Raw genomic sequence first — 15,000 nt, 5'->3', positions numbered from 1 at the left:
CACACAAAGGTGGAAGTGTTCCCTCATTTAGAAGAAGTCTCCCAGCTAATCCTGCCTTGTACTGAAGTTGGAGAAACAGCTAGCTGATGTGGTATTAGCTAAAGTGGTTAGCACACACTAAATGTTTCGGCTAGTGACGTAGAAAGCCGTGCAGATGTTGACCAGCTGACCCGGAGACTGAAGACAGGACACATTCAGAAACCATATCTCACTCAGAACAGCATGGAGGGTTATCAACGTCTGTATGAAGCACCAGAGACACTAAATAACTCCCCAAATCACAGAAAAAGAGAGTTTTTATAATATGGGCTCTTTAACAATAATTGTGGTTTCGTCTCATCCACCTCCAGCTGTTTTCTCTGGATTTAAATAAAACTATTTTTTAGGAGAAGTTTCTTTGTTTGTAGTTTAAAAATATGTAACAGACAGACACACACACACACACACACACACACACAGAGACACACACACAGACGCAGAGACACAGACGCAGAGACACACACACACACACACAGAGACACACACACACATACGCAGAGACACAGACACACACACAGACGCAGAGACACACACACACACAGAGACACACAGACACACACAGCGACACACACACAGAGACACACACACAGAGACAGACACAGAGACACACACAGACACACACAGAGACAGACACAGAGACACACACACACACACACACAGCGACACACACACACAGAGACACACACAGAGACACACACAGACACACACAGAGACAGACACAGAGACACACACACACACACACAGAGACAGACACAGAGACACACACAGCGACACACACACACACACACAGAGACACACACACAGAGACAGACACAGAGACACACACACAGAGACACACAAAGACACAGAGACACACACACACACACACAGAGACACACAAAGACAGAGACACACACACACACGGAGAGAGAGAGAGAGAGAGAGCTGTGCCGCAACTCTGTGTGTGTGTGTGTGTGTGTGTGTGCGCGCGTGTGTGTGTGTCTACCTGTGTGTGTGTGTGTGTGTGTGTGTGTGTGTGTAATAAACTTCTTCCTGGCCGCTAGGTGGCGTCTCTGACTGTGACGTACAGCCACAGGCTCTGTCGTTGTCTTCCCAAAACAGCCAATCAGAGCTCTCGCTTCGGCAGCGACCTGGAAACAGTTGCTATGTCATGTCAGCTTCGCCGAGGGAAGTCGTTCTCTTAATAAAATCTGATTTTAGAGGGGTTTTTAGAAGCTAAAACTTTCGTTTTAGAGTCTGAAAAATTGAACACATAAAAGCTGCAACACGGTCATTGAGTCCGGAACACAAATACACAATAATTCTGTCTTTTTTCGGTGTTTATTCTGTCGAAGTGACGGGAGAATTAACGCAATGTGTTGCCTTGTCTGACAGTTGGGCACTTTTTATGCTATAGTTAGTAGTTATTATACCTGATAATACAAATAACGCCTCTAAATGTGGAGATATATTAATACGTCATGTGTAAAAGTATTATTTTGGCGCATTTTGTGACAACGCCTTTTTTGTGACAAAAATGGCGGCAGAGGGAAATACTGAAAATAGGAGTTAATGGAGACAAAAAAAAGACGTTTACAGTTTACTTTTTGCGATTTCAACTTCGCTTTTAACTTTTATGGCGCTATTTTTTAATCACAGTTTAAAGTTTTTTAATGTAAAACAAAAGGGAGTCTTTGTCAAAATCAGATATGTTGCGTAAACGCTCATTTTAAAGGTTTTGTAACATCGCACAGACAAAGCTCAGCTGTTTGAAATTTCCCGCATCTGGTCGAGTAGCACGTGAGCTCTGCTCGCTGTCTGATTGGCTCCGCCGTAGCGTCAGTTTAAAGAGCCGGCACGAGCTGCGTTTCTATTGGCCTGCTGCGTTCTAGCGCCAAGATTTCAATAAAAAGGGCGAGCGGACAACAGAATCTGCTTCAGTTTCTGCTCTTCGTCTGTTTGCTGTGCTTCTTAGTGTAGATTTCCTCTCTTTGTTTTACACCAACTTTTAATTTCCGTTAACTTATCTTTTTATTGTTCTGTCCGTGTGAACTCCAGGATATAAAAAATGCTTTCTGCTCGCTTTCCTCTCTCCGTGAAGAATGAAAACTCAGTCAGTAGTAAGATGGACAACATGTCTCTGAACAAAGAAAACACGGTAAGAAACGTTGAAATGGCTTCACGACATCGTGTTTTCGTGCCCTCGAGCCTCAGCCGTTAAGTCGTAACGTTATAGCGCCTTAGGACAATGTGTTAATGTTCTATGTGGTAACTGTATTTGACAATAGGCGGCCAAACGTTAAAGTGTGGTTTAACTGAATGGAGCTCTGTGGCGAGCTACAGTTCAGCTTTAAGAGGAACTCCGTACGAAATCTCGCAGTTTTATGTCGAATATTTGACCAAGACATCGAGTTATATACACCCCATGATGGCCGATTACACTATTGAAACATATAGCCTAAGACGAAGTGTACATTTGTTATATATTGTCTCTACATTTGATGGTGAGCGATGATATGTTGTAATTGTCGTATTTCTGAGTGAAGCCTGGAGTAGCCGCTCACTTCTTCAGGCTGATTGAACTAACTTTTAATGTGTTTAACTCTAACAGAATGTGTACGTTTTGAATAAAGTTTAGTTTTCTGAGTATTTCTTGTTTCTCTTCCAGCCACCGAGCCTGAACACGACCCGCATTTTGGCGTCTAAAACCGCGCGAAAAATCTTCGATGACGCTGCGGTAAGTGAGTCCAAAATGAGCTGAAATCTTCAAGGTTTTCATGTCATTTAACAGAAACATCATCTGCGTTCATATCCAAGTCAATGATGATCAGTTCGGCTTGGTTATTGAGGTCAAATGGCGCCTAAAATGTCAGTTCTGGCGCCAAACATGGACGATCAGCTGTTAACTGTTAATGAGCTACTTAGTTTGTTAGAGATGAAATAACGCTTTAGTTTCTAAATGTGGATGATCAATAAGAAATGTGTGCAGGCTTTAGTCATTGTTTGCTACCAAGCTTTAGGTTATTTTCCTCTTTAATCCTGAGCAGCAGTAAATGTCTTCATCTCAGAATAAGATGAGAAGACACTAGTCAATAAGTGACAAACAGTGATTAGGTTAAAAGGATTATTGTACAATCATAAAGTGACATTAATCTGTTTAACCTTACTTTATAAACTTATTGACTGTTTAAAGGATGATGGCGTTAGCTAATCTTACTTTACTTTTAACTTGTCTTGCACTCTATCTTGTTACTTTATTAACTTATATTTATGTATGTATGGCATTTCTTGAAGCAGTTAAGCTCATAACTAAGTCAGTTATGAGCTTTAGGCTCTTTGAATACAGATTTAACACACAGTCTCACACACACGCAGTCAGTCTCACACACACACACACACACACACACGCGGTCAGTCTCTCACACACACACACAGGCAGTCAGTCTCACACACACACAGGCAGTCAGTCACACTCACACGCACACACACTGACAGGCAGTCAGTCACACTCACACGCGCACACACACACACAGGCAGTCAGTCTCACATGCAGTCAGTCTCACACACACACACATGCAGTCAGTCTCACACACACATGCAGTCAGTCTCACACACACACACACATGCAGTCAGTCTCACACACACACACATGCAGTCAGTCTCACACACACACACACACATGCAGTCAGTCTCACACACACACACACACACACATGCAGTCAGTCTCACACACACACATGCAGTCAGTCTCACACACACACATGCAGTCAGTCTCACACACACGCAGTCAGTCTCACACACACGCAGTCAGTCTCACACACAGAGCACTGAGATATTTAACGTCTGATCACGCCATGTGTGCCAGGATTCTCCTTTAGACGCTCAATGATTATTGATTGATCATCAGTCGTTGGGTTTGTTTGAAAATCCACTTATTGTGGAGATATAAAGAACAATATCCAACCCACAACAGCTTTAAATGGTCCCAGTTCCTAGTTTGATCTCTGATTTAATCCAGTTAAACATGAAAACCTCTGACTGCAGACAGAGGAGCAGTAAAGTGTGTAGTTGTGTGTTTGTATATTTGTATTTTGAGCGTCTGGTGTTTGTCTCTCAGCCCAAAGCTGTGAAGAAGAGCAGCGAGGAAGAGGAGCCGCTGCTGAAGGAAAACCCTCGTCGCTTCGTCATCTTCCCCATCCAGTACCACGACATCTGGCAGATGTACAAGAAGGCAGAGGCCTCCTTCTGGACCGCAGAGGAGGTACATCTATCATATATTAACATGTGTATTAGAGGAGGTACATCTATCATATATTAACATGTGTATTAGAGGAGGTACATCTATCATATATTAACATGTGTATTAGAGGAGGTACATCTATCATATATTAACATGTGTATTAGAGGAGGTACATCTATCATATATTAACATGTGTATTAGAGGAGGTACATCTATCATATGCTAACATTATTGATTAACATAAACACATGAAGTCCTATTGGTCGACTGAGACTTCCTGTAGTGTGGTCTCTCTGGATGATGATGATGATGATGTAACTTCCTGTTGGTGTAGGTGGATCTGTCGAAGGACGGCCAGCACTGGGACTCTCTGAAGGACGAGGAGCGCTACTTCATCTCTCACGTGTTGGCGTTCTTCGCCGCCAGCGACGGCATCGTCAACGAGAATCTGGTGAGCAGCGCCTACACGTTACCCCGGTTACACGTTACCCCGGTTACACGTTATGGTTTTTAACTTCTCAACGTAAGCGATGACTCTGAGGCTGTAAAGTGGATTTCTGCCGAGTCATTGTTGCGTCTCTGAGTAACGGCGTGCTCTCGCTGCGCCCGCCAGGTGGAGCGCTTCACACAGGAAGTGCAGGTGACGGAGGCCAGGTGTTTCTATGGTTTCCAGATCGCCATGGAGAACATCCACTCAGAGATGTACAGCCTGCTCATCAACACCTACATCAAGAAGCCAGCAGAGAGGTCAGACACACACACACACACACACTACACACAAGGACACACAATACAGACACACAGACACACACTCAGAGACGCACTACAGACACGCACTACACAGACAGAGACACGCACTACACAGACAGAGACACGCACTACACAGACAGAGACACGCACTACACAGACAGAGACACGCACTACACAGACAGAGACACGCACTACACACAGACACACACATACACAGAGACACACAGACACACAGACACACACACTCAGAGACACACACTACACACAGGGACACAGACACCTACACGCACACCACACACACTGTGTGTGTGTGTCGTAGAAACAAAAAGGCGGCCATGTTCTCCCAGAGTTGGTTTCCTCCACAGGAGATGAAATCTTTCTGAAAGTTAATCTGAGAGATGTTGAACGTACCGGAACCGTTGAGGCTCATATCATCTGTCAGACTGAGTGAGAGGTCTGTGATGATGAGAAGCGCAGGGGTACGGACCTCAGCCAATGATGGTGGCTGAGTGCTGCTGCAGGCGTTCTGATTGGAGGACGAGTGGTTCACTGACAGAACGACAGCAGCACGAGACAGACGCTGGCCTGAACAGACCGTCCTCAAACCCTCTCAGGTCTAAATGTGAAGCAGACATGTTCTGCTGCCCTCTCTCTCCCGTTAGCTAACAGATGTTGATGTTGAACTGGGCCACAGCTTCAGATAATGAAACACAGACGTGTTAAAGAGATTCCTGGGAGCCTAAATCTCAGATTTCTCACTTTACTTCTAGATGTCTAGGCCTTTAAAAAGTACTCTGCTCTACTAACGTCCTTTAGTGGAAAGCTTTTCTTTTGAATGGAAGATGTCAATTCAGATACTGCTGGGAGTACACTTGCATGCAGTACGCTGTGTACTCTCTGTCGTGCAGTACGCTGTGTACTCTCTGTCGTGCAGTACGCTGTGTACTCTCTGTCGTGCAGTACGCTGTGTACTCTCTGTCGTGCAGTACGCTGTGTACTCTCTGTCGTGCAGTACGCTGTGTACTCTCTCTCGTGCAGTACGCTGTGTACTCTCTCGTGCAGTACGCTGTGTACTCTCTCTCGTGCAGTACGCTGTGTACTCTCTCTCGTGCAGTACGCTGTGTACTCTCTCGTGCAGTACGCTGTGTACTCTGTCGTGTAGTGCGTGTACATTTCGACAAGAAATGACTCTTAATCTTAACGGTATATTGCAGCCAGATGGAGTATCGGCTTGTTTTCTCCCTACGGGACTAGAACACATCTGTATAAATGACATTAGTTGAGGTCAGTGTTCGCCGTTTTTAATCCCGACAGCAGCAGCCTTCTCGCCAGTTTGAAAGTGCGTAGGCGGTCCCCGTGGCGACCGCTCTGTAGAGAAGATGGCCGCCGGTGAGAGCGAGCTGTGTCTAGTGTTCCACTCTCAACATTGTGGCTGTTTTGAGGGCAGCAGCGTGACGGTGTGTTCAATGTCCCGCAGAGAATACCTGTTCAACGCCATCGAGACTCTGCCCTGTGTGAAGAAGAAGGCCGACTGGGCCATCAACTGGATCGGCAACAAGAACGCCGGATTTGGTAAAGACACACGCACACAGACACACACGCACAGACACACACACACACACACGCACACACACACACACATATTCCCCACACACTAGGCTTCTAGAGTCGGTACTCTCTCTACACACAGCAGACAGGAAGTGGAGCTGGTCTGGTGTCAGCTGCTGATCTCTCTTCTTCCTCCAGGAGAGCGCGTGGTCGCCTTCGCCGCCGTGGAGGGAATCTTCTTCTCTGGTTCCTTCGCCGCCATCTTCTGGCTGAAGAAGAGAGGCCTGATGCCCGGCCTGACCTTCTCCAACGAGCTCATCAGCAGAGACGAGGTGACCACACGCATTATTGTGTAGCTGGTTTCTGTGTGTGTGTAGCTGGGGTGTGTAGCTGGTTTCTGTGTGTGTAGCTGGTTTCTGTGTGTGTAGCTGGTTTCTGTGTGTGTAGCTGGGTTGTGTAGCTGGGTTGTGTAGCTGGTTTCTGTGTGTGTAGCTGGGGTGTGTAGCTGGTTTCTGTGTGTGTGTGTGTAGCTGGTTTCTGTGTGTGTAGCTGGGGGTGTGTAGCTGGTTTCTGTGTGTGTAGCTGGTTTCTGTGTGTGTGTGTAGCTGGGTTGTGTAGCTGGTTTCTGTGTGTGTAGCTGGTTTCTGTGTGTATAACTGGGTTGTGTAGCTGGTTGTGTAACTGTTTTTCGTGTCTGTTTCAGGGGCTGCACTGTGACTTTGCCTGTCTGATGTTCAAACACCTGGTGAACAAACCGTCGGAAGAAACGGTCACCGAGATCATCAGGAACGCCGTGGAGATCGAGCAGGTCGGTCGACTCCTCAAACGCTCTGATCATCTCCCACTACCAGCACGCTGGAGGCAGTTTGACACAAACATGTTCATATACTTCATAATATCATCTTATTACAGAATAAACCAGCAGATGTTCACATACTGCAGGTGTTTAACAGCGTTGTAACAATCGGGACTTTAAGATATATCTCGGTATCAAACTTGTGATTTACACCCCTGATGTTGAACTGGTTCTGAAGGTGTTTGTCCCCCCCCAAAATCAGGAGTTCCTGACGGAGGCTCTGCCGGTGAAGCTGATCGGGATGAACTGCGAGCTGATGAAGCAGTACATTGAGTTCGTAGCTGACAGACTGATGCTGGAGCTCGGCTTCACCAAGGTAACGCCAGTCAACACCAACCACATGATGAGTTTACATGTTGCTGTTGGAGGGTTGGGTACCAAAACCTGCTGCTAATACGCCGCTGGTGCCATATACCAACTGAAATGCAACGTAGATTTTGGTGCCAATTAAATGCCTTCTGCGCTGCTCTCTGGTGCTCTGAAAAAGACGTTGGAGGCAACAGGAGCATCGCTAGTTAACACTACACTTGACAGCAGGTAATGTTAGCCTAGCGTTAGCTAGCAGCTGGATTAAACACGGTCATAATGCTGACAGCTGAACGGTGTCAAGTGTGACTGTATTTCACTGGAGAGGATCCAACAGCGGGACGTTAAGCTGTCGGACAAACAGCACAGACATGGTGCATTCACTTGAAACTAGTAAGCATTAAAAGTTATTGTAAACGTCCCTATATCCCTATTTTTTATTAGTATCGTTTTAGCACCGTATTGGTGGGGGATCCAAACGACACCCAACCCTACGTGTTTTGTTGCGATGTAGGGGTTGAATGGAATTAATTTTGTCTTTAAAAAGTCCTAAATCTGACTCGGTGGAGCCTTGTTTTAATGGGTTCCTGTCACCACAGGAACCAGTCAGTGTGTTTAAATGTGACCAGCGTGTTGTGTGTCTGTAGATCTACCGGGTGGAGAACCCCTTTGACTTCATGGAGAACATCTCTCTGGAGGGGAAGACCAACTTCTTTGAGAAGCGAGTGGGTGAGTACCAGAGGATGGGCGTGATGTCAGGCTCCAGCGACAACACCTTCAGGCTGGACGCCGACTTCTGAGACCGAGGTGGAGCCACGCACACTCAGAGACACTGAGACGCACATTCACATGGGGGACAACCGCGCCATCGCGCACTTAAAACACAAACTCTAAACCGAGAGAACGTTCTCACGGAGTCTCTTCAAAGTGGAATCGCTCCGACCTACATGTACAAAAAGGTGTTCTATCTCAGGTGTTTGAATTACTATTTTATGGGGATGCACCGAATCCAGATGTTTGGGGTTCGGCGGAATACTGAATCCACTAGTTAAGATTCTGCTGAGTCCTCGTCCCGTGCTCAGTCCATGAACACAGTCAACACATTAATGAAGTAAACAGTGACTGTCCTTCCTTTGCCGTACCTGAAGTTGCTGCATTCTGGCTGCTGTCTGTAGATTCCTTCATGCTCAGCTCGTATTCTTCCAGATGTTTCATACCAGATGTTGTAACAGCGGTGATGTTGTGTATTGTTTAGGGTCCTCGCCACCACCAGACTAATCAGCATTGCAGATTGAACATGTAGCTGGACTTGAATGGCCTTCTTTTGACTGAAAGTACTGCCAAACAACCCTTTTTCTGCTCACCAGTTCCATTTCCACTTCCTCTCAGCCTGCTGCATTGAAGCTCCACCTACGTAAACACCTTCCTGTAATCAACGGCGCCGTCATTACGGCGACCAGCGTAGCGCGGAGTGACAGCGTAGGGTTCAGCAGAAACCCCAATGTTCAGCCGAATACTAAGCTGAAACCTGGATTCGGTGCATCCCTGGTATTTTATTATTAACGGAGCTTTTCAGCCAATCAGAGCACAGACGGTAAGCCGGGGATCTGCCTCCAAAACCTTATCTGGATAACTGCTGTTTTTAACATGTTAAACACTGCAGATAACCTGGAGAGTTTGGATCAGACCCTTTTTATAGTTTGTTTGTATAAAATGTGCTATATTAATGTTTTTGAAGGGTTTTTATATATGTACAGTAGTTTTTTATTTGTAATAAAGTCAGATATACTGCGTATAGAAGTGCGTCATCTGTTTATTACTGCAGGACTGTTTGACCCATCTAAATCAGAAATTTTGGGGGTTTTTTCAACCCAATTTTCAAAGAAAAGTAACGTGGATGGTTCCCTACAACGCTCTCCACACGTAAAATACATAATCAGAACACGACTGGCATTGACTTTGGGTGTTTTTATTCAACTCCCTATTGGCTGGGCTCAATCTGAGGAATAATATGATTATTATTATTTATTATAATAAAAATTATTCCTATTTATTTTATTTTTAATATGTATTTTAATAATTATATAATAAATAAATTAATAATAAAAATATAATACATTTTATTTATGGGTGCCTTGTTGGCAGTCAAGGTCACCTTTCAGTTAAAACAAGCCAAAATACAGTTAAAAAGGCAAATAGGATTAAAACAAACCTTTAAAAGAGATTAAAATACAGCGGTCGCTCCATTATTTGGAGAATATCATGGGGGGGGGGGGGGCGGTAGGCCTTTTGGGAAAGGTGAGTTTTGAGGGAGGTTTTAAACGTGGGTCGAGTCTGGTAGGGAGGGAGGGAGGGCGAGGAGCAGAATGGCTGAAGGCTCTGAACCCCGTTGTGGACAGCTGTGAGGAAGAGGAGGATCTGGTGTTGTGGATGGAGCATAGGGAGGGCTTTGGAAGTAAACCTTTTAGACCGTCTACGTTTTCACAAGTGTTTACGTGTACCAGAGTATATATGCTGTCAAGAGTACGCCACACCTGTAGGTGGCGGTGTAACAAGAAGCTCAAGTCCACGTTAGCCAATCAGAATCCAGAAAATGGCAGCAACGGCAAAGAATCGCTTCCTCTTCCTCTCTCTCGGCTGCCTAAACCTCCGTTTGTCTCAGTTTACGTGCAAACGAAGACTTCCAAAATCTCCACTCTGGCCGGAGGTTTTAGAAAGCCTCGTTTTCAGAGGAGGATTCTCTGTTTGCGTGTAAACGAAGGGACATGTCAGCGTTTATCCAAATAACCACATACGTGTAAACGGGGCCTTTAAAGTCAATACGGTTCTACACATTCTCTCTGTACTCCCAACAATCTCAAAAGGCCGAAATCCTGGAGGGACGGAGTCTTAAAGGTGCCCTGCCACACTTACTTCATCACTTTGTGGTAATGTCTGAAGGTCTACAATGGACTCTGTAACCTTGGTGACCTTGTTTGAAGCCATTCTAGCGTGGTATAGAAAGCCTGCAGGAAGACTCAACGAGCTAAGCTGCTTGACTCTGATTGGCTAACAGCTAGCCACTGAGAGCCTGGCTATCAGCATCCTTTACCCAGCGCAACTGGGTGAGCTCATGAATAGTAATGAGCTCATGAATAGTAATGAGCTCATGAATAGTAATGAGCTCAGGCAACATGATGTCAGACTGACCAGCTGTTGTAATTGGCTGATTTCTAGAGCTGACAGAGGAGGCAGCAGTTCATTTTGACATTCACCACATTACACCAACACGTATGGACCTAACGACATATTTCACAAAATACAAGGAAAGACAGTTTTGTGTGGCAGGAGCCCTAAAAAACTAGACCAAACTCAGATTACAACCAGAGACGGAAAGCAGCAATTACACAAATATATAAAAATATACACTCACATTTCTACAGCTTTTCTGTTTGCACTGTACTCAATAATGGCCTTTATTTCACCAGCCAGAGCAGGAACATGTTTGTCTTGAGACTGTTTATCATTACTTCTTACAGTTTAAACAAACTAAACATGTTGCCACTGAAGAGAGAACATGACAGATTGTATAAAGTCAAATATTACAAATGAAAAAAGGTAACGTACAGACACCACATCCTGTTGGAACAGCGCGCTCACTGATCACTCTAGAAAAACGCTGACAGACTCAGATTATTATTCTAAGTGTCTGACAACATTATGAAAGGATCCCTACAGAGAGACCTTTTAAAACCTCTAAGACCTTTCTGTTTAACCAGAAAGACCTGAAGTCACTAGCGCTAAACCCACCAGACTCCATTTAAAAAAACAGTGCTTTTAGCGTGTATAGAGCCAACATATTTTCACATGTAAATCGGCAAACTATGTGTTTATTTCAACTAAAACTACAGTTGTGATGGTTGGAAAAGTGGAAAGACGACCCAAAACGGCTTTTAATAGTTTTATTTTGTTTCTGTCCATTTTGAATTAAGTGTTTTACGATGCTAAAAATACTGTTTATTTACATGGAGTCTGGTGGGTTTAGCGAACGCAATTCCGCTTGTATTTTGGATTTGATTTCTATGGAAGTGGCAGACAAACAAGAAGTCAACTTCCAGTATAACTACACTATAAACACTCAACATGGGAGAATCCCTAAAAAATAACACGGACATTTTAATTAAAAGCTCCAAACTGGATGATTAGATTAGAGTCGGGTGGAGGTTAATCAACCATCATTGGAATCATAAGACTTGAATAGACCTCGTTCCAAAAACGGCTGCCGTCTAGTAAGGAGCGGTCATCTACGTCATCACGCCGTACTACAATCTGTATTTAATATTTCATTTAATAAATTTAAGTTCAAATTCAAACTGTAAAAAGTAGAAATTAAGTACGTAGTTTATATACATTTGTATCGATTAAAAAGGGAACCTTTTAACCTATTTCCGGTTTGGCTCATCCTTGTATTGTATTAGCCGTGCTGGACGTTAACTAAGGAAGTAAACAAAAGTTCGGACTAGCTTCACGTTTCTGCTTCTCTGCTCCGAAAATGTCTGCAACTGCCCCGAGACAGACGTTTTTAAAACCGGTAACATACTTTCTGTCTTTATCTTAGGTCCATTAATCGTCATCGATTCATTTTTACATGTGTCATTAACGTTTAATTGACTTATTATTGAGGATTTAGCCGGTGAGCAGGCAAGCTAGCATCTATGCTAAGCGCTCAGTTTACATTCGCTGTATCCGCTGCGCAGTGTCATAAATATTTAATAATGTGACAGTATCTTATATAACGTGTCTTAAAAAAAAACTTAACTCAATTTGATAGTACTCCTGGTGAATTCGGCACATATCTCATCCATTAAATAACTTTTATTTCAGTAAAATGTGCCGCTGAAAGGTGTGGTCCACACTGCTAGCTTCCGCACTGTCTGACGGACTCGTAACTGATACTTCATGTTATCTGCAATTGGATCAATATGCGAATGGTTCATGTATGCCGAATTAAAAAGGGCTTCTTTATAGTTTGTGTAACGACTTAGGTTAAGTCATTTTGTTCGTAAGTGTATATAGGAAACGCAATGAAAATATTAAAATATGCATCATTTCTAATGGAGTTTGGTGTCGATAAAAGAAACTATGTTCTATGGGCTTCTTTCTCTCGTAGGACGTTTTGTTTATTCCTGCCGTTAACATGTAGACCTGTACAATAACTACACTAACTGTCTAAATGACTGATGGGAACAACGAGCTTTGACATTGGTCCAGTATTACAGTTTTTCCTCAATTGCTGAAACACTAAATCAGAATAAATCAGAAAGGGTTTTTATTGCCAAGGACGTTTTTTTAACACATACAAGGTATTTGTTTTGGTGTTGTTGGTGCACGTCACACATTCTCTAGATGGAATATTAAACAGTATAAGTATATGTACACAGTATGTATTACATTAAGAAATAAAGATATAAATAAAAAAAGAGCAAAGAGCATTACAGCAGAGAGAACAGTGGCATGAAGGTGGAGAGTCAGGGTGGGGTCCGGGCCTTGTTAATAAGACTAGTGGCGGAGGGGAAAAAGCTGATCATGTGACGTGAGGTTTTGGTCCTGATGGACCTCAGCCTCCTGCCAGAGGGGAGTGGCTCAAAGAGTTTGTGTCCGGGGTGGGAGGGATCGGCAATAATCTTTCCAGCACGCTTCAGAGTCCTGGTGGCGTAAAGGTCCTGGAGCGGCGGCAGATTGCAGCCAATCACCTTCTCAGCTGACCGAATGACACGCTGCAGTCTGCCCTTGTCCTTGGCTGTGGCAGCAGCGTAACAACCCTTGTTGTCTGTGATGTTGAGGAAGTGCTCTGGCCTGACCCAGCCCAAAGACGACAAGAAGCACGTGTTTACTCCTTTTGATTTCTGTCCCTTCTAGTATTGTATTGTGTAGTGCAGTGCGTTGTAGGCTGCATACTGTACAATGAACCCATTGTATGGCTCTGAACATTGTGCTTTCTGTTTGTTACAGTAACACAGCATTCAGATGTTGTGAAAAAACCTGGAAAAGTCATGGAATTACAAAAAATGCAAATCCCAGGCCTGGAAAGGTTTTGGAAACCTAAAACACTATAATAATATGTGATTAATGACTGTATTTCACGTCGTCCTAACCTCACCGCTCTATTCGCTGCGTGATATTCCGACTCCCACTATGAACCACATACATTATCATTCATTTGATTGTTAAACCTCTGAGGGGAAACGTTAACACAGATTTCCGAGAGGAGTCCGAGGTTTTAGTAAGGTTTTAGAAATTGTGTTTTAGCAACGGAGAAAAACTGCTGTAACCGACACACACACAGACACACAATGACACACAGACACACAATGACACACAGACACACAATGACACACAGACACACAATGACACACAGACACAATGACACACAGACACAATGACACACAGACACACAATGACACACAGACACAATGACACACAGACACAATAACACAATGACACAGACACAATGACACACACAGACACACATGACACTGACACAATGACACACAGACACAATGACACACAGACACAATGACACACAGACACACAATGACACACAGACACAATGACACACAGACACAATAACACAATGACACAGACACAATGACACACACAGACACACACAATGACACACACAGAGACACAAACACACACACAGAGACACACACAAACACACGGACACACACAGACAGACACACACATGCATGTGTGTGTCTACCAACAAGTTCCTTCCTGAGATGATTGTGATTGGTTTAAAGAGTCATTAACTATTAGACTAGTTCTTGTCAGATGTTTAGTTTTGTTTCATGACTCCTCCCCCCAACTAGGTGATCCCCTTCGCTGGGACGATCCTGGGCGGTCTGTTGCCGGGGGAGATGGTTCTCATTCAGGGCTCGGTGCCGTCTGATGCTGACAGGTGAGGACTCAAACCTGCTCCATCCACCTATGTTCACTAGAGCTGGCTACACACACACACACACACACACACACACACACACACACAGAGACACACACACACAGACACAAGCATACAGACACACACACACAGACACACACACACAGACAGACAGACAGACAGACATAGACACAGACAGAGACGCACACACACAGAGTCTCACACACACCTCCTGTGTCCCCTCAGGTTCCAGGTAGACTTCACGTGTGGCAGCAGCGTGAAGCCCCGAGCAGACGTGGCGTTTCACTTCAACCCGCGGTTCAAGAGGTCGGCGTGCGTCGTGTGCAACTCGCTGCAGAGAGA

General features: G+C 44.4%; 2 protein-coding genes and 1 non-coding gene across 5 annotated transcripts in view; all 3 read left to right on the top strand.

The window, feature by feature from the left end:
• The first annotated feature begins 1,954 nt into the window (after positions 1–1,954).
• LOC144533782 (ribonucleoside-diphosphate reductase subunit M2) lies at positions 1,955–9,511 on the top strand. The gene is made up of 10 exons (XM_078275342.1): positions 1,955–2,176; positions 2,687–2,755; positions 4,136–4,279; positions 4,593–4,709; positions 4,872–5,005; positions 6,486–6,580; positions 6,755–6,888; positions 7,260–7,364; positions 7,615–7,728; positions 8,366–9,511. The coding sequence occupies exons 1-10, from the start codon at positions 2,087–2,089 to the stop codon at positions 8,516–8,518; spliced, it is 1,155 nt and encodes a 384-aa protein (XP_078131468.1). The 5' UTR covers positions 1,955–2,086; the 3' UTR covers positions 8,519–9,511.
• Positions 5,464–5,602, top strand: LOC144533906 (small nucleolar RNA SNORD94). Its single transcript, XR_013503491.1, has one exon. It is a non-coding gene; the product is annotated as a small nucleolar RNA SNORD94 (small nucleolar RNA).
• A 2,667-nt stretch (positions 9,512–12,178) lies between the features above and the next one.
• Positions 12,179–15,000, top strand: part of LOC144533787 (galectin-8-like) — an 11,999-nt gene continuing 9,177 nt past the window's right edge. For all 3 annotated transcript variants that reach the window (XM_078275347.1, XM_078275346.1, XM_078275348.1), the window contains exons 1-3: positions 12,179–12,288; positions 14,570–14,658; positions 14,884–15,000. The exon at positions 14,884–15,000 is cut by the window's right edge and continues 94 nt beyond it. In XM_078275347.1, coding sequence (XP_078131473.1) covers positions 12,250–12,288; positions 14,570–14,658; positions 14,884–15,000 — 245 coding nt within the window. In that variant the 5' untranslated portion in view covers positions 12,179–12,249. The remainder of the gene's footprint in view (positions 12,289–14,569; positions 14,659–14,883) is intronic.

The sequence above is a fragment of the Sander vitreus genome, chromosome 18 (assembly GCF_031162955.1).
Source record: "Sander vitreus isolate 19-12246 chromosome 18, sanVit1, whole genome shotgun sequence".
In the NCBI taxonomy this organism is placed as follows: Eukaryota; Metazoa; Chordata; class Actinopteri; order Perciformes; family Percidae; genus Sander; species Sander vitreus.
This window is presented reverse-complemented; position numbering and strand designations above follow the sequence as displayed.